This window comes from Oncorhynchus tshawytscha, linkage group LG19 (genome assembly GCF_018296145.1).
Source record: "Oncorhynchus tshawytscha isolate Ot180627B linkage group LG19, Otsh_v2.0, whole genome shotgun sequence".
NCBI lineage: Eukaryota > Metazoa > Chordata > Actinopteri > Salmoniformes > Salmonidae > Oncorhynchus > Oncorhynchus tshawytscha.
Window position 1 is genome coordinate 34,547,615 of NC_056447.1, and position 23,630 is coordinate 34,571,244.

Sequence of the window (23,630 nt, forward strand, 5' to 3'; positions counted from 1 at the left end):
TGGAGCCAGCAAGTTGTGTAAGGTGCGATTAGTTGAATAATTTATAGGCTATTTGATCATTTATTTAGGGTGTATCGATCGACCGACAGCCTGTACAGGTCCGTACTGATGCACTCGTTTTTTTTATTTCTTTTTAAACAGTTAATAATTTAACATTTTAAATGTTTTTCTCTTTTGAGACTTTTGTGTGTTTAAGGTTAACTGTTAATTTGTGATTGCCAAATCAAGTGAAATAAACAATGATAACATGTTTCCAATGCCAATAAAACCTGAAGAGCGAGAGAGAGAGAGCAAGAGAGACAGAGAGCAAGAGAGAGAGAGAGAGAGAGAGAGAGAATTGTCTTACTAAATGAATGTTCCTCATCATTTCTGGGTAACAATTACGTTTCTTACTGTGATTGTTTTCAATTAAAAGGTTTAGAAAAAAACTTAAATATCTTCTTGCAAATTGCAAAGAGCAATTTCTCAAGCAAGAATTTGCTAGGGCTGTCTGGGAGTGGTCTGATTGGGGGGGGGGACTGAAAACTAGCTGTTATTACCAAATTAATGATGTCTGATGTAAAAGAAAATGACAAAACACACACAGATGAGCAGGCAGAGGAGGAAAATATGGATAGGATTTCCCCATTAAGTAAATTAATTTTGTAAATACAACTGGATCCAGTCTTCTCCATCACCCTCACTTTAATAAATACCAGCTATAGGCTGCCAGGATAATGGAATAGTTCCAAAAACTCCAAGCTAATACTTTAAAGTATTTGAAAGTGTCTGACTTATGTATTTGACCCTGATGAACTGGTTGGTTCCCAGACTACAGGTACCTATATAACCAGTGTCCGGGCCCAGAGTGGAACGTCATGTGTCGGGGCTGCTGTGAGTACGACGTGATCCGCTGTAAGTGTCCCCTCCAAGGCACCCCCGTTGGCTACGCTGTGCCTTGCTGCCGCAACGCCCTCAACGAGTGTGACCCCTGCATCATCCACCCAGGTAAACCTGTCCAACACACCACCATGCTGGCTCAAAACCTGGGATGTCTATCCATTTAGTTTTTTAAAATCTAGTAAACCCGTGGAGGACTGGTTGAATGCATTCCTGCATGCTGTGTACTCAATTTTATTGACAACAACATGGTCAGATACATTATTCATTATTCATCATGAATTAATCATGAACATTTGGTTCATGCATGTGACCGACCAATACCTCATGAGCAGTGCTTAATTTGAGTCGGATACTGCCGGAACAAGATCCGGCACCTGTTCATTTTGGACTGATTTATTCCAGGACCTAATTGGCCGGATCCGGTACCATTTGTGGCATGAAAAATTACTATCACTTTTTGCAATGTACAAGACCAAAGTTCAAGTTGTGGTGCCTCTTCGTTAATTCTCCTGCCCCCACAAAAGAAAACGTCATGTGAAGAAGATTTTCAGCTTGGGCCTAATATTCTATGAGTTGATTTGGGTTGAGCCGGCCCGGGTTTATGGTTTGCGAAACATTGCCTGCCACTGTCATCTCTCCAGCGTGTTACACTTCATCATTTATTTCCTTATAGAATCAAAGCTGAGCGAAAGGTTCTGGAGGAACTGCAGCACCCCCTGTTAAATTCAAATACATTTGCCAAAGTTATAGAAGTATTGGTGTCTGTTCAGAATTGCTGTCTGTTCAGAATTGCTGTCTGTTCAGAATGAAATCATTCAGATTAGCCTACTACACCATGAAAATCACTGTAATTTAGCCACAAAGGATCAACATCTTCTTTAAAAAAATAGCCTTTGTCGGAAACATACTGCAAATCTGTCAGTGAAAATACAGCACGCAGACAAAACAGGCCATTCGCAATATTTCAAATACAGTCGAGGGAAATCACAGGTTGGAAAGCAATGACTTCTGCTGAAAAGAGAAGACTACTGGAAGGATACCGAAATATTTGATCAACTTCCAAATATTGTTTTACAAAAGAGAGGGGGGAGGCTTTTGGCACGAGCGCTCCAACAATTGCCAGTGAAACTGGAAAGCATTTTTAGGACTATAATTTCATCCTCATATTGTAGCCTACAATATAATGTCTCCACACACTTAGGCTTAGGCTATTGATGGATTCAAGACAAGGTCGTTTTTATTGATCTCAGATTCTGAGATTGTCAGTGCCATTTCCATCATTTGTGAAGTATTAAAAAAGATTCTGCCAAAGTCTAAAGTAAAATGACGTATGAAATGTGTTTTTAAAAGGCCAACAATTTCCTGGACCATAGGCTACTAACATTTTTCCCCATGTGTGCAACTTCTAAGTGCCTCTACTGTACTCTACTGCTCTATGCCACTACCGCAAATGCAATGATATGCATGCAATGCTATATAATAAAGGTGATTTCTTTTCTTATGCTTTCTGATACCTCAGAAGTTCCCAGGTCACCCCCCTTTAGGACTCACTTTTGTTCCGGCACCTTCTGATTTACAAATTATGCACTGCTCAAAAGGCTTATTCTCTCCAAGCTGAGACCTTGAAACTGAGACACCCCTTTTGGTTCTCAAAACAATGTTCTGGGCGTACTGACAAATTGATTGTACTAATTGAGAGGATTCCTCCCAGGCACGATCAATCAGTCAGTTGCATGCAACCCGGTCTAATTGGTTATTAGAAAAGCACAAACATAACATTTTCCTTCACACCTCTATGTTTGCTCTCCTGTTGTGTATTTACTCTGTGTGGGAGGTCTGTTGACAATAACAAGGTTAATACAGCATAAATAACCTAAGTGAAAATGTATTGCTGAAAAAGCACAGTGAGTAGATGTATAATATTTCACCACAAGTTGTTGCATGAATTATTGACCTATGGGAATATGCTAATACTTTCTCTTTATCAACATATATTCTTAATCTGCTTCATCTTCAAATCACATGTACTCCTCGGCCTGAACTATTGGCCAGACACCCACATATTATTGACACATACACATGCACGCGCATCCCTTTCCACTCTGAGGATACTGTATGGAGGAGGAGACATGGTAAAGTCATGTGATGTTTACACTGATACCTGTTGGTGTTTACATGTCCTGCTGCTGCATCCCTGACACCCATATCCCTGACACCCATATCCCTGACTCCCAGCCTGTCCTCAGGATGTCTGCACTGCAGAGCACCACAGAACTCCCAAAGTGAAAAAACATCTGAAACTCAGTCCTTCTGGGGGTTTTCTGGACATTTCTATTTCAGGAAGAACACATGTGTTTTTGTTGTTTAGTTACCCTGGTACAGTAGATGATGAGCCTGATGAGTTTAGCAGGACTGAGCTAAAAACCAAACAGTCACTGAGTGGAGTAGAGTAGAGGTATGTGGCTGATTGTAACCGAACAGTCATTGGGAACGGTCAAACCAAGACTGTGACTGAATGCATCACCCTTATGGTGAAGATTGTTGGTTAGATGGTTAGATGTTTTAGTGTTCAATCAGCACTAAAAACCTCTCACTCTTTGTCTCTTTCTCCTCACATTCACCCTCTTTCTTTTCTTTTCTCTCCTCTCTCTGTCTTAGGTTGCAGCATATTTGAGAACTGTAAGCGGTGTAACAATGGGACGTGGGGGCCCAGAGATGATTTCTTCGTCAAGGGGAAGTACTGTGCTGAGTGTCGACCCGGCTGGTCAGGTGGTGACTGCTTGAGTGAGTTCACTCCTTCTCCCATATACCTCTACCCACATTACCTCCCAGCATGGTTACGGGTAAAACTCACCCTTAACCACAGATCTAGGATCAGTTTACCTTATTCCCCCAGTTCAAACAAAAACCATTAGGGGGATTAAATAATATATGACCCTGTATCAAGGTTATAGGCAACTTCTACTAGCTTCCCTTCCATGCCTATAGGCACATACCTTCTACCTTCAACCCAGTTAAACTGAACAAAAATAGAAATGCAACATGCAACAATATCTAAGATTGTACGGAATTATAGTTCATATAAAAAAAATTGGTCAATTGAAATATATTCATTAGGCCCTAATCTATGGATTTCATATGAATAGCAATACAGATACGAATTTGTTGTTCACAGATAATTAAAAAAGAGGTAGAGGTGTGGATCAGAAAAACAGTCAGGATCTGGTGTGACACCATTTGCCTCATGCAGCGTGACACATCTCCTTCTCGTAGTGGATCAGGCTGTTGATTGTGGCCTGTGGAATGTAGTCCAACTCTTCTTCAATGGCTGTGTGAAGTGACTGGTTATTGCCGGGAACTGGAACACACTGACGCACACGTCAATCCAGAGCATCCCAAACATGCTCATTAGGTGACAGTTCTACTGAGTATGCAGGCCATGGAACAATTGGAATTGCAGGAATTGTATACAAATCCTTGCAACGTGGGGCCATGCATTATCATGCTGAAACATGAGGCGGATGAATGGCATAACAATGGGCCTTAGGATCTTTGTCCATAGTTTATGCCTGCCCATACCACACCCCACCGCCACCATGGAAGGCACTCGCCCACATGGCGCCATACACTAGGTCTGTGGTTGTGAGGCCGGTTGGACGTACTGCCAATTTCTCTAAAACAACATTGGGGGCTGCTTATGGTAGAGAAATGTACATTATATTCTCTGGCAACAGCTTTGGTGGACATTCCTGCAGTCAGCATGCCAATTTCACGCTCCCTCAAAACTTGTGACATCTGTAGCATTGTGTTGATCATTACACAAGGTACACCTGTGTAATGATCATGCTGTTTAATCATCTTCTTGATATGCCACAACTGTCAGGTGGATAGATTGTCTTGGCAAAGGATAAATGCTCACTAACATGGATGTAAACAAATGTGTGCACAAAATATTAGAAAAATAAGCTTTTTATGCGAATGGAACATTTCTGTGACCTTCCACGTTGTGTTTATATTTTTGTTCAATGTACTATAGGAGAGATGTCTGGCACAACCGTATGTTTGGTGGATGAAAGCTAAATGCCTCGGGGTTTTATCATTCAATGAGCTGAAACAACAAGTCAAGACACTGTTAATCGACATCCTGGAATCTCACAATACCATTTGATATGTCATGTCTGGAGTATAGCTTTAACAATATGCAAATAACAAAATGTGCTGTGAGGAACAGGTAGAGAGACTTTTCATCAACAGCAGAAACTTGGCATGTATTTGCGGATCTAGGCCGCAGGCCTGTGGTTTCTGCGTATTTTGTATATTTTTTCCAGCCTGCAGTTTTAATTTGTCTCCCACTGGAAATGTATTCTTTTTTTCATGTATTTTTTATGTGCTATCTAGAAACTAAACGGTTCTTCGGCTGAGCCCATAGGAGAACCCTTTTTGTTTCCAGCTAGAACCCTTTACACAGAGAGTTCTACATTGAACCCAAAAGTGTTCTACCTGGAACCAAAAATGGTTCTCCTATGGGGACAGCCGAAGAACCGTGTGTATACCATTTTCTTACTATGTAACTATTAACCAACATGCAATACCTCAACTCTAGAAGGCAATAACATAGTGCAATTTGTAAACATTTTTAAAAACATAATTCCAATTTGACCTTATGGGGTATTGTGTGTACTGTAGATCAGTGCCTTCAGAAGGTGTTCACACCCATTGACTTGTCGGACTAAAATGTATTTAATTTTATTTATTTAATGTAAACGATCGAGTGGAATAAATTATATATACTGTATACACATTGTTGTCCTTAAGCCATTTTTCCACAACTTTGGAAGTATGCTTGTCCATTTGGAAGACCCATTTGCGACCAAGCTTTAACTTCCTGATTAATGTCTTGAAATGTTTCTTTAATATATCCACATAATTTTCCAACCTCATGATGCCATCTATTTTGTGAAGTGCACCAGTCCCTCCTGCAGCAAAGCACCCCCACAACATGATGCTGCCACCTCTGTGCTTCATGGTTGGGATGGTGTTCTTCGGCTTGCATGCTTCCCCCATTTTCCTCCAAACATAACGATGGTCATTATGGCCAAACAGTTCTATTTTTGTTTCATCAGACCAGAGGACATTTCTCCAAAAGTATGATCTTCGTCCCCATGTGCAGTTGCAAACTGTAGTCTGGCTTTTTAATGGCTGTTTTGGAGCAGTGGCTTCTTCCTTGCTGAGCGGTCCAACCTAAGTTTATGTAAACTTCTGACAACAACTGTATCTTTTTTTACATTAATTTTTACACTAAAATATATTGATTAGATACTGTAAGTATTCAACCCCCTGCGTCAATACATGTTAGAATCACCTTTGGCATCGATTACAGCTGTGAGTCTTTCTGGGTAAATCTCTAAGGGATTTGCAGACTGAACCAAGGTGGAAATGTGAAAAAGTGGAAAGCAGACTGAACCATGTTTTCTTGGACCTCTTGGATCTTATCTGTGCTTAGCTCTATTCTGTTTATTTTTACCCAAAACTAAACTACATAGGCCTTGCCAATGACAATCACACCCATAATATGATGCAGCCACCACCATGCGTGAAAACACATACTCAGTCATGTGTTGGATTTGCCCAAAACATAACACCTTGTATTCAGTATTACTTTAGTGCCTTATTGCAAACAGGATGCATGTTTTGGAATATTTTTATAGTGTGTAGGCTTCCTTCTTTCCACTCTGTCATTTATGTTAGGATTGCGGAGTAATTACAATGTTTTTGATCCATCCTCAGTTTTCTCCTATCACAGCCATTAAACTCTGTAACTGTTTTAATATCACAATTGGCCTCATGGTGAAATCCCTGAGCGGTTTCCTTCCCCCCTGGCAACTTAGTTAGGAAGGGCGCCTGTATCTTTGTAGTAACTGTGTATACATATACAACATCCAAAATGTAATTAATACCTTCACCATGCTCAAAGGGATATTCAGTGTCTCCTTTATTTTATTTTTACCCATCTACCAATAGGTGCCTTTATTTGTGAGGCCTTGTAATACCGCCCTGCTCTTTGTCGTGAAATACACTGCTTGACTGAGAGAAGTTACAAATAATTGGATGTTTTGGGTACAGAGATAGGGTAGTCCTTTACAAATCATGTCAAAACACTATTATTGCACACAGAGTGAGTCCATACAACGTATTATGTGACTTGTTACTTTACTCCTGAACTTATTTAAGCTTGCCGTAACAAAAGGGTTGAATACTTACTGACTCAAGACATTTTAGCTATTCATTTTTAATTCATTGGCAAACATTCTAAAAACATAATTCCACTTTGACATTATGGGGTTTTGTGTGTAGATTTGTGTCACAAAATCTCAATATAATCAATTTTAAGTTCAGGCAGTAACAACAAAATGTGACCGACCTGCTCGATTCGGTCTTATGTCGCAAAATTTGAAACTGTGTTTTTTACATTGGATAAAAGTAGAGACTCAGAACTAGACAATGTTATATCATACACTACAGTTGAGGAACAATGGAAAAGGAATTATTGTTTGAAAGTTGATACATTTGTAACCTTACTTGAATGTTTTGGTAAACCTACTGGAGAGCTCTCCTGTGTCTACACCCATTCAGCATTGTCCACACCCTCTTAAGCCTTAGTCCCACCCATCTCACATATGAGGCCAAGTACTGAACAACCAAAGATTTCAAGACTAAAGGCTGGTTTATACTATGTCTATTGACAGTTGTTGCAGTGAAATCATGGACATGCTATTGTCGTCCGACATCAAACTTGTCATTTGTCAATTTGAAAAAGTATAAACACAAAAGCTTTAGGCTGCATGACATCAGCAGCCTGATGGTACAAAATAGCATAACTACTGTAGTGTATTTTAACACCAATAAATACACTAAATACATATTTTAAACGGGTGTATGTCAATATAGCAAACCAGGCAACTAAAAGCAACTTTTCTAAACACTGTTTTGGTTTGTTTTTAGCTTGTTAGCTAGCTAGCTAATTTTAAGTTAGCTGGCTAGCCAGTTCCAATAATGACCATGCCATATAGCTGACAACGTCTTCACTTTAGCTCATTTGTCTTCATTATTACAGAAAAATAAACTCACAACAAAATCATTATTTACAAGTTAATGGCGAGCCAATTACAGAAAATAGCTTAGTGTGACGAAATAAAAGCAGGGCTTTCTTCAGGAGAATTTTAGAACTTGGACACTGTCTCATTGACCTAACATTGTATTCTAATTTGACTTTGGTGCAGGTCACATTTTTCACATTACCGTCTCTGGTAAACACATACTATATCAAATAAAATCTAAGTTGAACTGTCACATGCACAGGTTACAGAAAATGTAGTGAAATTGTTACTTGCATAGTAGAGTATTTTGTTTAAACATGTAGCTAGCTAGCTAAATAATTAACCATAATCCCAGCTCATAACGTTTACTACCCTCGATGAATCTTCAGGTTTCTAACCATTCAGGTTCAATTTTGGCTAGCTAGTTAACATTAGGCTATAACTAGCAATGCAAATGGCTCTGGGATACAAATAATATTACTAGACAGATCATACACATAACATTAGCTAATGAGCCAGCCAGCTAACATTAGCTAGCTAGCTAGCTAAAAGTAGGTTTTAACTTCAAATGAAAACGACTTTCTGACAAAATTAGAAACGTATAATATCTGACAATGTAGCTAGCTAGACTATCTTAATCGTATATATGGATGGACCCTTCTCCCTCTCTGTCACGAATGCCATGGTTGCCCTTAGTTTGAAGATGTAATCCGGAGCCAGGTGTTTTAGACAACAGCCTTCTCTGTGTTCTCTTTTCAACTCACTCTGCGTATTTGCAATCAAACAGCAGAATTTCCTTCATACCCTTAGCTATCATACTCTAAAAAAGTTTATGTTCAAATGCCTCTCCTGTGAAGTAGTGAGGCGTGACATACACCTAGTTCACTGAAATGAGTCACAAATGTGGAAAAAGTCAAGGGGTGTGAATACTTTCTGAAGGCACTGTATGAGCTACACAACACAATGATTTACTTATAATGACTAGAAACTGGCCAAATTATGATTCAAATGATCAACTAGTATGCTGTTTTACAGTAACATATAATTACATCAAGAAATGAAAAGCCTATTGCATTGCATTATTATGTAAAGTGTGAGCTCTGAGTGGTTCTTTTCCTGTTTACAGAGTGTGGAGGAGTGATCCGTAAACGTCAGGGCCACATAGTCCTGGAGAGTTACCCCACCAACGCTCATTGTGAGTGGACTGTTCAGGTGGACCGAGCATTCACCATCGATTTCAGGTGGGTGTGACCAACCAATGTATTTGACCTGGGTTGTCTCTGAACTTCAAGATCGAGTTAGTTCACTGAACTTAAAAACCTCTACGGGATTGGTATCCCCACACCGGGACGGTTGAGCTAATGTGCGCTAATGTGATTAGCATGATGTTGTAAGTAACAGCAAACTTTCCAGGACATAGGCATGTCTTATACGAGCAGAAAGCTTAAATTCTTGTTAATTTAACTGCACTGTCTAATTTACAGTAGCTATTACAGTGAAAAAATACCATACTATTGTTTGAGGATAGTGCACAACAACATTTTTTAAAATCAATTGATACATTCACCTCTGAAGGTAAATCATGTACTTACATTCAGTAATCTTGCTCTGATTTGAATACAGGAGGCTTAGTTCTTGGCAGAGGCACCGGATACACTGGGCCGTGGAGGCGGGTCCCAGTGATAAAATGTACCACAGTTTTGTTTGATAAAATCCATTTTTATATTCAAATGTAAGATCTGGGTCCTACAGTTTGAACCCCTGCTGCCTCTGGCTCCACACCCATCCCGCCTAGCCATCTAGATGTGTGAAAGTTAGTGTAAAAGCTAATGATCCATCATGTATGACATTTGTGGGAGGGTGTAAATTTAAATGTTATATTACCATATCATTTTTGTATTTTCTCTATAGTTATGTACTTAAAAATGCATCAATTTATCAATTCGGCACCTTTGGGCAGACTTGATACAAAATATTGTTCAGTATTACTGGATCAATCTGAAACTTTGCACCCACACTGCTGTCATCTAGTGGACAAAACCTAAATTGCGCCAAAACTGCAATATTATACTATGGCCTTTCTCTTGCATTTCAAAGATGATGGAACAAAAAATATTTTGAAAACTCATGTTTTTCTGTTTGTTTGTATTATCTTTTACCAGATCTAATGTGTTATATTCTCCTACAGTCATTTCACATTTCCACAAACTTCAAAGTGTTTCCTTTCAAATGGTATCACGCATGTGCATATCCTTGCTTCAGGTCCTGAGCTACAGGCAGTTAGATTTGGGTATGTCATTTTTGGCGAAATTGAAAAAAAGGGTCAGATCCTTAGGAGGTTTAATTAATTTAAGCCTGGTGTTGCTAAATGAAAGCTAGTTCTAGCTAGTCAAGCATTGTGAAACAATCAGTGTCACTTAGTCATATTTTCCTCTGACATGAAAAGGCTAGACTTTGGCCTCTCTGGTGACCATCTGTAATAGTTATTAATACTTGACTAATTTAATTTCAGTTTTCACAGTTCTATGAGAGGTATTTCATGGCCCAATGTCTAGACGAAGGTTTGAACCACACAAAGTCTTGAATAAAAGTCATTGCATTTCATTTATGTGATGTATTTTTTTATGTGATGTATTTTTTCCAAAATACATAAAACTTTTTGACAGGCAAGCATATATTTGAGGGCTTTTATGATAAAAAAAGCCACATTGAATATTGAGCTGCATTCAGTCTGTTGGCACAATACATAGTACATACAGTAATAGCTTTGAGTGTTAAAATAAACAGATCCATAGTATAAAAAATAGCATTCTTCACATACACATAAAGTTCCAGGTTAAACTTCACAACCATGCCAAGCTCAGACAAGCTCCATGATCAGATGACAAATGTGTCTGCAAGTACAGTAAAGACATAAAACAGGTTTCCAGGCCCGCTTGGGCTATCGTCACACGACATGGTCTATCGACATAAAGAGATTGATGAAATATCTCCAAGTGAAGAAATAGGGCCTCATACTGCTGTTTTATGTATTATATGACATACAAGCCACAAAAACCATGAATGAAATAGTGCTCTTCTCTGTTTCATGTTGCTCTGCTCATAGTTGGACTAATGGAAAGTTATGAGTTTTGGCATCAGCCAGCTAAACCTTACTGGCAGGGCCATCTTCTATTTATTACTCACTACTCTTGGCTACATCACGCTTATTTATTGCTGTACTAATGACAACACACTCAGCGAGTTACACAGCAACACGCCAATACTTTTAAGGCCCTAAGATATTCCCGAAAACGAAAACCCAGGGCCAATTAGCACAAGCCCCTTTTTTCTTTTTTTAACTAGGAAAGTCAGTTAAGAACAAATTCTTATTTTCAAAGACAGCCTAGGAACAGTGGGTTAACTGCGTTGTTCAGGGGCAGAACAACAGATTTGTACCTTGTCAGCTAGGGGATTCAAACCTTCAACCTTTTGGTTACTAGTCCAACACTCTAACCACTAGGCTACCCTGCCGCCCTTGACCTAAGAGACTGTCACGCCCTGACCTTAGAGATCCTGTTTATCTCTATTTGGGTTGGTCAGGGTGGGATTTGGGGTGGGTATTCTATGTTCTATTATTTCTATTTCTATGTTTTGGCCAGGTAGGGTTCTCAATCAGGGACAGCTGTCTATCGTTGTCTCTGATTGAGATCCATACTTAGGGGGTAGCCCTATTTCCCACCTGTCTTTGTGGGAAGTTGACTTTGTTAATGGCACTCATCCTTAAGCATCACGGTTTGTTTTGTAGTGTTTATTGTTTTGTTCGGCGTCTTTTTCTAATAAAGAAAATATGTATGCTCACTTCATTCAACGGCCGTGTCAGAACTTCCCACCACAAACGGACCAAGCAGCGTGGTAAGGAGGAGCAGCGTGTTCAGGATTCATGGACTTGGGAGTAAATCCTGGATGGGAAAGGACCCTGGAGGCAGGCTGGGGAATATTGCCATCCGAAAGAGGAACTGGAAGCAGCTAAAGCTGAGCGGTGGTGATATGAGGAGGCTAACCATCGAAGCAGGCACGAGAGGCAGCCCCAAAATCATTTTTGGGAGGGGCACACGGGGAGTGTGGCAGAGTCAGGATTCAGACCTGAGCCAACTCCCCGTGCTTACCGTGGCGAGCATGTGACTGGTCACGCACCGTGCTATGGGGTGATGCGCACGGTGTCTCAAGTGAGCATTCACAGGCCGGCGTGCTCTGTGCCAGCATCCCGCATTTGCCGGGTGGAAGTGAGCATCCAGCCAGAACGGGTTGTGCCAGCTCTGCGCTCGAGACCGCCAGTGCGCCTCCACGGCCCAGTGTATCCGGTGCCTCTGCCAAGAACTAAGCCTCCTGTATGTCTCCCCAGCCTGGTGAGTCCTGTGCCTGCTCCCTGAGCCAGGCCTCCTGTGTGTCTCTCCATTCCAGTGATGATCCAAGGCAAGAACTTTCAAGTGATGATTCTTGGCATGAAGCCTCCAGTGATGATTCTTGTCAGGAAGCCTCCAGTGATGATCCATTCCACGAAGCCTCCAGTGATGAACCATGGCACGAAGCCTCCAGTGATGATCCATGGCATGAAGCCTCCAGTGAGGAGTCATGGCACGAAGCCTCCAGTGAGGAGTCATGGCACAAAGCCTCCAGTGAGGAGTCATGGCACAAAGCCTCCAGTGAGGAGTCATGGCACAAAGCCTCCAGTGATGATCCATGGCATGAAGCCTCCAGTGAGGAGTTATGGCACGACGCCTACAATGACGGTCCCCAGTCCTGAGTCTCCAGCGATGGTCCGGAGCCTCCAGCGACGGTCTCCGTTCCGGGGCCCCCAGCGACGGTCTCCGGTCCGAGACTTTGATAACACTTAGGGAAACTTGGTATTGTGACACAGTCTGATTTAAAATATGAAGTAAAATTCTCCTTTATATGTTGAGCCAAAGATCTTAAATCTACCAATATAGATTGTAAACTCACACTCCATCCAAATCCTTGTTTTCTGTATCCCCTGTACTGTTTCCAGCTGGCATCACTCACTGTTCTGTCCCAACAAAAATCCAAGCTTGTTCATTAAAATGATATACCAATATGTTTCTCTCACCAAGTATCCTATTCCTTTAAACTCCAATTAAAACAGGTCCGAAAGCCACACCGACCTCTGGATGACCTTATATTCACAGGGAAAGCTGACGAAGCATGGTGGGACTTGACATCAGTGTATTCACCAATCATACTATTCAGCTTGGCAGTGTGACATTTTGAGTTAATAAGCAATCTTACATCAATTACACTTCAACAACTTACAATCAATCACTTACAATCAGACCAGTGTTAATACAGTCAGTCACACATGTTTGTATTTGATGACAGATTCTGAAAAATGAGATCAGATATTTACAGGCATCAAAACACACATACCATACATTTGTCACTGTGTTCAAAATATACAACTCTGATGGAAAACTGCGGGGATCCGTATTGAGTGTTATGTGCAAATTTACTCCCTAAGATGTTTCTAATAGTACTGAAGCTTGACTACTAATATAGCGGATGTTTTATATAACTGGACATGTGTTAACTCAAACATCCGTCGTTGTAAAATGTATGCCTGAAATAGGTTCTGTTTTCGCAGCCCGTGTCACTAACAATTGTATCGTCATATCTTACCTTTTTGATCTTAGCTCAAGTGCATGATTGCCCCATTAGTAACAATTGTAGCTTTGTTGCCTCAAATTGGATAGCATTAGACATGATCTCAGCTGAAAGCCTTGCAGATACATTTTTTATAACGACTGAGTCCATTTTTTTTTTTTGCATTGATCTCTTTCGCAGGCGAGGGAAGCTTAAAAAAAGATGACTGTATGAAAAAGTACTCAGTGTTGCCTTCGTGAAAAGATTCCATATCCGTAATAGATTTCGCTTTCACCACAACGGGAGGAATTTAAACATTCAATTCTCACCTCCATTTAAAAGGAAGTGAGTTGCGCAAAGTAGTGAAATCACTGTTCCAATCACTACTGCTGGCTGTAGTAAAAGTCAGGGGTGCGAGATGGTGCCAGCCAGGATGGCAGCACCAGTAAAGCCAGGTAGGCGACCCCTCTCAGAGAGCTCCAGTAAAAACAAGGGCTCCAGCAGGAAAGAAAGCCTCCCTACTCAGAGTCAAGGGGGGCAACGAGGTGCAATAACACACCATTTACATCATGTTTACTATGTATACCACATGAGAAACCTCTTAATTGGTTTTAAATGGAGAATCCAGGCCTGGCTACTGCAATGAAAACTTTCTGGCTGGAATAAAGGAGTGACAGGATGAGTGAATGGTATAAGTGACTAGCTGAAACAAACCGTGCCAATTGTCTTCCATATACACACCTTTTAAATGTCACTGCAAGAGAATAGGTACGTTATCAAAATACACATATATTTCCAGGTTAATTCAAGGTGTGGAGATCAATTTATGTGGATTTGTGTCGCCAACCAACCCCCCAAACCCTATACTCCCATTAGTACTTCACATTGAGGTAAACTGTCAATACCACTAAATAAACTCAGTAATAAAATAATTTAGAACAGTCTCCCCAAGATACTTCTAACCAGCTCCCTCCCTCTCTCCCTCTCCACCCACAGGTTTATGATGCTGAGCCTGGAGTTTGACCATTCCTGTCGCTACGACTACATCGAGGTGCGTGATGGTGACAGTATCAACTCTCGTGTGATTGGTCGGTTCTGTGGGAACAACAGGCCTGCTCCAATCCAGAGCTCTGGCAACTCCCTACACGTCCTGTTTGTAGCCGATGGCTATAAGAACTTTGACGGCTTCTTCGCCACCTTCCAAGAAAGCTCAGGTAGGAACAGTACCTCCCAGAGTAGATTTTGTACCGAAAGTTGGCAAATTGATGAATAAGATCTGGGAATGTATTGTGGTTTGCAAATATCCCATCATAAGTTTGGAAAGTTTAGAAAAATACTTGAGGGCTTCGGTAGCAACCTGAATGTTAACTTATGGCTGTTATGATAACTAAGCAGAGCACACCCTTATCAAACTCATTCCAGGGAATCCCTGCTTGGCAGCCTAAGAGAGAAACCACATAAGTACCAACTTAACCTGTCACTCAGCTCCTTATTCAAACCAAATCACCATGAACACACATGGTAACATAGTACTCCAAGCATTCTACTCAAGCCACAAATACAAACCACAGGATACTGTACATTTTGGGGATGGGTGTTGGAGTGTAGGCGTGAATTTAAACACCAAAGTATTTTCTCACCTATATACAGTTTATACATTTTTTGCCATATCCCCAAAATAAACAATCCACTACAAACTTTGACTGTATTTCAGATCAATACTCAGGACAGATCAATGGTTCCTCTCCTGGTCTCCTTTGATTAGTGCAGATGAGGGGTGGGAGCGAGGAAAGCCTGCAATTATTTGTATATTTTTTTTTACTTTTTAACTACTGTTATGTAGCCCATGTAACGTGTCTAAGCATCCTTCCTGCTCCTTGTGTTTTCAGCATGCAGCTCCTCCCCCTGTCTCCATGATGGAACCTGTATCCTGGACACGTCCCAGTCCTACCACTGTGGCTGTCTTGCTGGCTACACTGGACAGCGGTGTGAGAATGGTGAGTACACTAAACTTTGGGTCAAACTATTCACAGAGGTGATGTGACTTGTGTTACTGGTGTCTTCCAGCTGTACAGTACAGTTAAAACAAAGACCTCAGACAACAAGCATGTAGAATGTTCTATTCTAAGTTAGAATTCTCCCATGACCATCTCTTCAGAGAGTCCAAATAGTGCTTACAACAATGAATAAGTCACATTCACTGATCATCTCCCTATTCCCTGCTGTCATCTCCTATTCCCTACTGATCACCTCCCTATTCCCTACTGGTCACCTCCCTATTCCCTATTGGTCACCTCCCTATTCCCTACTGGTCACCTCCCTATTCCCTACCGGTCACCTCCCTATTCCCTACCGGTCACCTCCCTATTCCCTACCGGTCACCTCCCTATTCCCTACCGGTCACCTCCCTATTCCCTGCTGTCATCTCCCTATTCCCTACTGGTCACCTCCCTATTCCCTACTGGTCATCTCCCTATTCCCTACTGGTCACCTCCCTATTCCCCACTGGTCACCTCCCTATTCCCTGCTGTCATCTCCCTATTCCCTACTGGTCACCTCCCTATTCCCTACTGGTCACCTCCCTATTCCCTACTGGTCACCTCCCTATTCCCTACTGGTCACCTCCCTATTCCCTCCTGGTCACCTCCCTATTCCCTCCTGGTCAGCTCCCTATTCCATACTGGTCATCTCCCTATTCCCTGCTGTCATTTCCATATTCCCTACTCGTCATGACCACCTGACAGAATTCTGACTTCATGAAACTGCACCTCACCATCTGAGTTTACTGATAGTAAACATCTTGGAGAGAAATACCGACCCAAAGCGAATGATGAGAGCGATAGAGAGAGGCAGAGGAAGAGAGAGTGAGAGAGAGAATGACAGAAAGGGGCAAGTGGAAAATAAGTAAGCAAGGCTAAGCTTCCCTCAGCCCATCTGAATCTGGGTCAGAACCAAACCATGCCAGGCAGCCCTCTACCTCGTCCTGAGAGGGCTCCAACAGGGCCCTGTATAGCTGGAGCTCCTTCTGTCCACAGCTCCACCACAACCCTGCTTCTTTATGGCCCCCCCCGGACCCTGTGAAAACAGCCTAGGCCAAGAGCCTTGTAATTTTTTCAGGGCTAAAATTGAGTCTATACAACTAATATTGAACAAAACTGCAGGTAGATTTAGGATAACACTAATGTCGTATACAACCTTTGTCAGAATAACATGATTTCAAGAAAGGATTCTTCCCTAACTCTCTGTATATCTCTGATGCAGTCTTTATTTTAGACTAAGAATATTGAACCATAGTTTCCGAGACGTTGACAGTTAGTGGTGAATTAATTGTGCTTCTTTAATCATAACATCCTCTGTTAGCATTCCTTCATAATGGCACTATGACTCATCCAAGTAGAGAGAGCACAGTGGGAGATATACTGAGGCAGGCAGGCAGGCAGGCAGGCAGGCAGGCAGGCAGGCAGGCAGACAGGCAGACAGGCAGACAGGCAGGCAGGCAGGCAGGCAGGCAGGCAGGCAGGCAGGCAGACAGACAGACAGACACTGGGATGGGAGGACTTGGGTGTTGGCAAACAGAGGACATGATTGGTTCTCAATTAAACATCCCTATACATTTGAGCTGTTTTTCCAATAAGAAAATGACTCAATAGGGTTGTGCACGTTTTTTCTTTTCCATGTCTGGAATTCCAAGCGAATTTCCCCTGTCCCGTCCCACGTGCGGCTCAACTGAATGGTGGAAACACTGGAAGGCAGGGAGACAGTGATTATAGGGAGGGTTCCTCTGATGGTTTTGGACTACACTGCTATCAGACCACGGCCAGAGAGAGGGAGAGAGGCATGGGGCGGGTCCTGCAATGCTATGCCCCAATAGCCACAGTAAGGCCAGAGTGATATAGAATGAACATAATAAGTCTGTGTAGGTGTGTGCATGTGTTTGTGCAGACATGTGTGTGTGTGATTGGTATTTAGCTTGGTTCTACTAACCCACATCATAAAAACACCCACTACCTTGGAAAATGGAACAGTTTAACTAAAGCTTATTTTTACTGGGAGTTTTATATTTATTCCTCCGTTACAGACAATGTGTTAACATTCCCTTCTGAGCTGTTCTCACTCTTACCAAGCCTGCTGGAATGATCTATTAATAAGGCGGTAAGATGTGGAGGCTGTATTTATAACTTCTAGCTACTCAAAGAAGTAATGCTGAGGAGGAAGAATGGGTTTTTGAGCTGTGAACTGGGTTCTGAGAGCCCTGAAGCTGTAGGTGGCTGTTCAGAAGGAGGTGTGTTAACACTAGATAATATTGTACTAATACCGCACAGCAGTAAACACACTTAGGTTATGTGAGCAGTAGCTGTGTGGTCCTATGTCTCTCTCGAGCCTGTTCGGTAGTTGCAGTGATGAGACAAGATCGTAATTGGATCGCAATTGGATATCACGAAATTGTGATATCCAATTAAATAAGAATGTTTGAGGAGGGTTGTTTATATTTCAGTGTGTGTGTGTAGCACTACATTCTGAGGTCTCCTAATGTCTTTGTACATATGTTTTTGTGTCCTTCCAGTTGTAGGGTGCAGGAGGCCCCCAGTACCTGTCCATGGCTCCACAGAGGGGATATTCCATCACTCAGGGGCGCGAGTCACATTCCGCTGTGACCCTGGGTTCGGGCTGAGGGGGATCCGCACTGCCATCTGCCTCCAGGATGGTACCTGGAGCACCCCTGCCCCCCAGTGTGGTAAGAGGCCAGAGAGAGAGGGGCACAGCACAACGAACAATTTAGATGCTTGGTGAAAAAACCAACCTGATTGACCTTAGAGACCTTGACACTGTATGTTTGTTTTATACAATACCATTTGAGACATGTTAACACAAAAGCTCCTCTAAGGAATAAACATATTTACAACTCATCTGCAAATTCAATAGTGTCTGACAATCTGAATTGCAGCATCACTGATCCTACATGTTATCTGTGTTCCTCTGCAGTGCCTATGGTGAAATTATGTGCCATCCCAGCCAAGCCTGTCCATGGAGACCACTTCCTAGTGTATGGGCCCAATGATGTCATCATAGCCCTGCAGTACCTGTGCTACCGGCCCTACAAGCTGAGCGGGACGCACCAGAGGACCTGTTTGCCCAACAACACCTGGAGCGGAACACCCCCCACATGTGGTAAAGGTTAGGATCAGAGCAAGGCATGATGGGAATCAGAGTTTGGAGACAGTGGGAACAGGTGTTGATAGACATCAAAGGTGGACCTACTATTATTAGGAATGACTATGTTCTACATGACCAGACAATTGATAATATTTCACTAGTAGAATGTGTACAACCATTCAGAATGGTTAGCCAACTGTATAACAACACTTATTTCAATCCAGAAATTCACTTGTTTTCTCTCTTTTTTTCTTACAGTGAATAATACACTTGCTGAACCAGGCAAAGACAAAGGAAATGACAAAGCAAGAGATACAGAAAAGGACAAAGAAAAGGATGCAGAAAAAGAGAAAAACACTGACAAAGACATTGAAAAACCCAAAGACAAAGAGAAAGACTATAATACAGGTATCAAAGAGGACGTGGCTGGTAAAGATCCAGACGCAGGCCTGAGGAACACAACAGTGGCTGGTAAAGATCCAGACGCAGGACTGAGGAACACAACAGTGGCTGGTAAAGATCCAGACGCAGGCCTGAGGAACACAACAGTGGATGGTAAAGATCCAGACGCAGGCCTGAGGAACACAACAGTGGCTGGTAAAGATCCAGACGCAGGCCTGAGGAACACAACAGTGGATGGTAAAGATCCAGACGCAGGCCTGAGGAACACAACAGTGGATGGTAAAGATCCAGACGCAGGCCTGAGGAACACAACAGTGGATGGTAAAGATACAGACGCAGGCCTGAGGAACACAACAGTGGATGGTAAAGATCCAGACGCAGGCCTGAGGAACACAACAGTGGATGGTAAAGATCCAGACGCAGGCCTGAGGAACACAACAGTGGCTGGTAAAGATCCAGACGCAGGCCTGAGGAACACAACAGTGGCTGGTAAAGATCCAGACGCAGGCCTGAGGAACACAACAGTGGCTGGTAAAGATCCAGACGCAGGCCTGAGGAACACAACAGTGGATGGTAAAGATCCAGACGCAGGCCTGAGGAACACAACAGTGGATGGTAAAGATCCAGACGCAGGCCTGAGGAACACTACAGTGGATGGTAAAAAAGATGGTAAAGACAAAAACATAGACATTACTCTGGTTAACATCCCAGGACGAAACAAGGATAAAACAAGTGACAAAGAAAAAGAAACTGGGCTCGATAAACCTTCTGGAGGTACCAAGGATAAAGTGGACAGTAAAGAAACGGATGACATTGTAAACACAGTGGAGGGAGAGAGAGAAAATGACGTGGGGAAAACCATCGCAGACATAGATGGCAGTCCAGATACTGGGGGAGACACAGACGTGATACGGGAGATAGGAAAGACAACAGAGATCCCTGAGATAGTGGTGGTGGTGGAAGATAAAGGACAGGAGGAAGAGAAGAAGAAAGAGGATCCAGTAGATAAAAGCAGTGATCCAAACATAGTTGATCCTAATGACTTAAAACCTAGGGGAGACACATTTGCCATAGATTACACTGAGTTAAAACCTAGGGGAGACACATTTGCCATAGATTACACTGAGTTAAAACCTAGGGGAGACACATTTGCTGTAGAGTACACTGTTACGGATGTGTTTGGCACCAATGACATAGAGCAGGGTATGAATACAACAATGTCTAAAGACATTGTGAAGATTTTTATTCCAACTAGAAACAACAACACACAGTTCACCCCATATTCATCAGGAGGTCAGGAAACCGAGAGGGTGGTGGAAAAGCCACACAAAGATATAGGAGCAACTAAAGATACAATGGCAAGTACAAGTAAACCTGAAGAGGAAAATACTGGAAAAGATTCTGACAAAAAAACTGATGATGAGTCTGATGATGAGAAGAGAGAAAACCAAAGCATCAGTGGTAAGACTAATACACTGCATTATTGAAACAGATATTATAATGACCCTCAGCATCTTTTTTTTCATCATTTTGTTCTCCAATCTCTCGCTAGCTCTCCACCTATCTATCTTACATTCTGCACCTCCTCTCTTTCCCCGGCCTTCCCTCCGTCTCTCCTTCCAGAAGAGAGCTGTCCCCCTCTCCCACAGCTCTACCATGGGTACCAGCAGGTAGTGCCAGGGCTGGTGCCAGAGACAGTGGATTTCTTTTGTAATCACTCCTACGCTCTGAGTGGTGACGCCAGACGCACCTGCCAGCCTGGCGGAACCTGGGGGGGCACTCAACCCCTTTGTGTGAGAGGTAGGCACTGATGTGTGAGCGAGTTTGTGTGTGTGTGTGAGTGTGTGTGTGAGTGCATGCGAGCGTGTGTGCCTCAACTTTGTGATTATCAACAAGGGACACACTGGAGCACCTGCCAGTTGAGCACTATTTTAGCAGCCTCTAATCAACCCAACATTGAGAATGAAAGCAGCTGCCAGCCTGTCAGTAGGTATTAATGGGACCCTGTGTGTTTGTCTGCAGCCTGCAGAGAGTCCAAGGTCTCAGAGCTGGTCAGACAGAGAGTTCTGCCTCCACAAGCTCCATCCAGGTATGTCTAACGATGTATAATATGTTACAGAGCATACATAATAATACAGATTATATAGTCTATATTTAATTCCAGACGTAAGCATTAACCAACACTATACTTTATATCCACATTGTCATCGAAATCATCATATTTTTTTAAATTTTACCTTTATTTAACTAGGCAAGTCAGTTAAGAACAAATTCTTATTTTCAATGACAGCCTAGGAACAGTGGGTTAACTGCCTGTTCAGGGGCAGAACAACAGATTTGTACCTTGTCAGCTCGGGGATTTGAACTTGCAACCTTTCGGTTACTAGTCCAACACTCGGCTAGGCTACCCTGCCGCCCCATATATCACAACCACCTACATAAAACTTATAGTATATGTGCATAATCATATATCAACATCATTGGCACACCACACGAGAGAGACCATAAACACAATGTATGACCCTGAATAATGCACACATCACAACAGATGACTTAGCTCTTTTTTGTGTGTGACAGAACCACTTTACCATGTGAAGCCCACATATAAATTACGGAGCGGCTGCGGATCTGACTTTTCCTGGATCTTTCTTCCCAACAGCTAAAGGTCACACAGCTTCTGTGCATGTGCAGGACTCTCTACTTTAGGCACAGTTTCTACTCTCTATTCTGGCAAATGGTGCTCGATCAAAGTTGAATCAATATCTGCAAGATCACATAATGATAGTATTGTACATAACAGAACTGAATATAATAGCATACTGTAGTGTAATGTTACTTTAAGACAAAAAACAGCACCTCATTTCCAATGAGATTTTAGGATGATTGTGCGAATGGTCGCATTTTTCTCTCATGCGCGCATAACTAAACAGTGTGCCACTAGGAAAAATATGTCCATTGATTGAAACAAGACAGGTAGGATGTACTACAGTTTGTTAACACTACTTGCTCTACAATTTGCTCACTGTACATCATTCAAAACAACACTGTACATAACTAAGAAGATTATTCACAATTGACAGTGAGAAATGTGAAGGGGAGTGACCACACATTTTTGGGGGCGTAGAGTAGAGGTAAAGAAACACATGAGCAGAACGTGATACAGATCTTTCCGGGATTCCAGGGGGGGCGGACGGGATTGGAATGGGGCGGTTACCTACAGATCCACAGCCTCTGCCTATAAATTAAACATTTAAAAACCTAAAAGGAGTTATACATACTGCTAGCCTCTTTAGGTACATTATACACTAGTTTGTTTCTGTAAAGGAATCTCAATGGAACCCTCTCATCTCTCAGGAAGACCCCTGTGCATAAGCTCTACTCATCCTCTGGGTTTGTGAAGATGTTCCAGTCTGTCGGCCCCACCAAAGTTCCCCCAATGCTATCCCAGCTGCCCCAGGGGTTCCACCACCTCCACACTCACATAGCGTACGAGTGTGCCTCTCCCTTTTACCAGCACTCAGGCAGTGCACGCCGCACCTGCCTCAAGACTGGCAAGTGGAGCGGGCGTCATGTCTCCTGTTCACCAGGTGAGGGCAGCAGAGCCACATTACTTGATGTATATCTTAATATAAGGGAAGGTTTGTCTTGCCATCTAGGCATGCTAGAATTGCACTTTCAAACCACACTTAGACACTAAGCAATCAAGAAAATTGGATTGAAAAAGTAATATTCATGGTTGGGTGTGATGTGGAATAAGGTTTCCATACAGAATCAAGTGTTGTTTTATCACTCTGGCAGATCTGAGGTTTAACATCTTCCTTCCCCTTCTTTCCGACCCTTCTCACGCCTGGCCACACTTTCTTCTCTTCCACACTTGTCTCTCCATCCTTCTCTTTTCCCAGTGTGTGGGAAGCACCCCACCTTTGATCCCCAGAGCCCGGCAGAGTCCCACTGGCCCTGGCTAGCCGCCATCTACCAACGCCCCACCAACGGAGCAGGGACCAAGCTGGACAAGAAGGCCAGCCTTGCGGGGTCACTAAAGAAGGGGACTGGAGCTGAATTAGGTGCTGGGGTTGGATCCCAGGGGCAGGATGAGGCCTCAGGCTGGCAGCTGGTGTGTAGCGGGGCCCTGGTGAACCAGCGGAGTGTGGTGTTGGCAGCCCACTGTGTGACTGAGCTGGGGAAGCTGTACCCTCTGGATGCAGCCACGGTCAAGGTGGTGATGGGAAAACATTACCGCAGTGACCTCCGGGAGACCAAGGGCCTGCAGCATCTCAGGGTAAGAGAGGGGATGGAGAGGGCTTAAGGGTGGGGAGTAGAGAGTGAGAGTGGCTAAATGGGTTAGTGGGTGAGGGTGGGCAGTGAGAGTGAGTTTGGAGAGGAGTAGGGAATGATGAATGATGTGGTTGGCTGAGACCACCTGTATTTAGCCAAACACTGCAATGATTAGACTGAAAT

General features: G+C 42.7%; 1 protein-coding gene across 5 annotated transcripts in view; it reads left to right on the forward strand.

The window, feature by feature from the left end:
• The window catches only part of LOC112218988, a 46,029-nt gene that overhangs the window by 19,696 nt on the left and 2,703 nt on the right, over window positions 1–23,630 (forward strand). Inside the window, exons 2-14 of one of the 5 annotated variants that reach the window (XM_042301622.1) lie at window positions 811–987; window positions 3,541–3,666; window positions 9,106–9,220; window positions 14,613–14,830; window positions 15,506–15,613; window positions 18,181–18,351; window positions 18,600–18,791; window positions 19,029–20,246; window positions 20,289–20,633; window positions 20,796–20,972; window positions 21,195–21,261; window positions 22,527–22,759; window positions 23,075–23,451. In XM_042301622.1, coding sequence (XP_042157556.1) covers window positions 811–987; window positions 3,541–3,666; window positions 9,106–9,220; window positions 14,613–14,830; window positions 15,506–15,613; window positions 18,181–18,351; window positions 18,600–18,791; window positions 19,029–20,246; window positions 20,289–20,633; window positions 20,796–20,972; window positions 21,195–21,261; window positions 22,527–22,759; window positions 23,075–23,451 — 3,524 coding nt within the window. Of the gene's footprint in view, window positions 1–810; window positions 988–3,540; window positions 3,667–9,105; window positions 9,221–14,612; window positions 14,831–15,505; window positions 15,614–18,180; window positions 18,352–18,599; window positions 18,792–19,028; window positions 20,634–20,795; window positions 20,973–21,194; window positions 21,262–22,526; window positions 22,760–23,074; window positions 23,452–23,630 lie in introns of all 5 variants that reach the window. The other 4 variants (XM_042301623.1, XM_042301619.1, XM_042301620.1 and 1 more) reach the window with 4 other exon arrangements.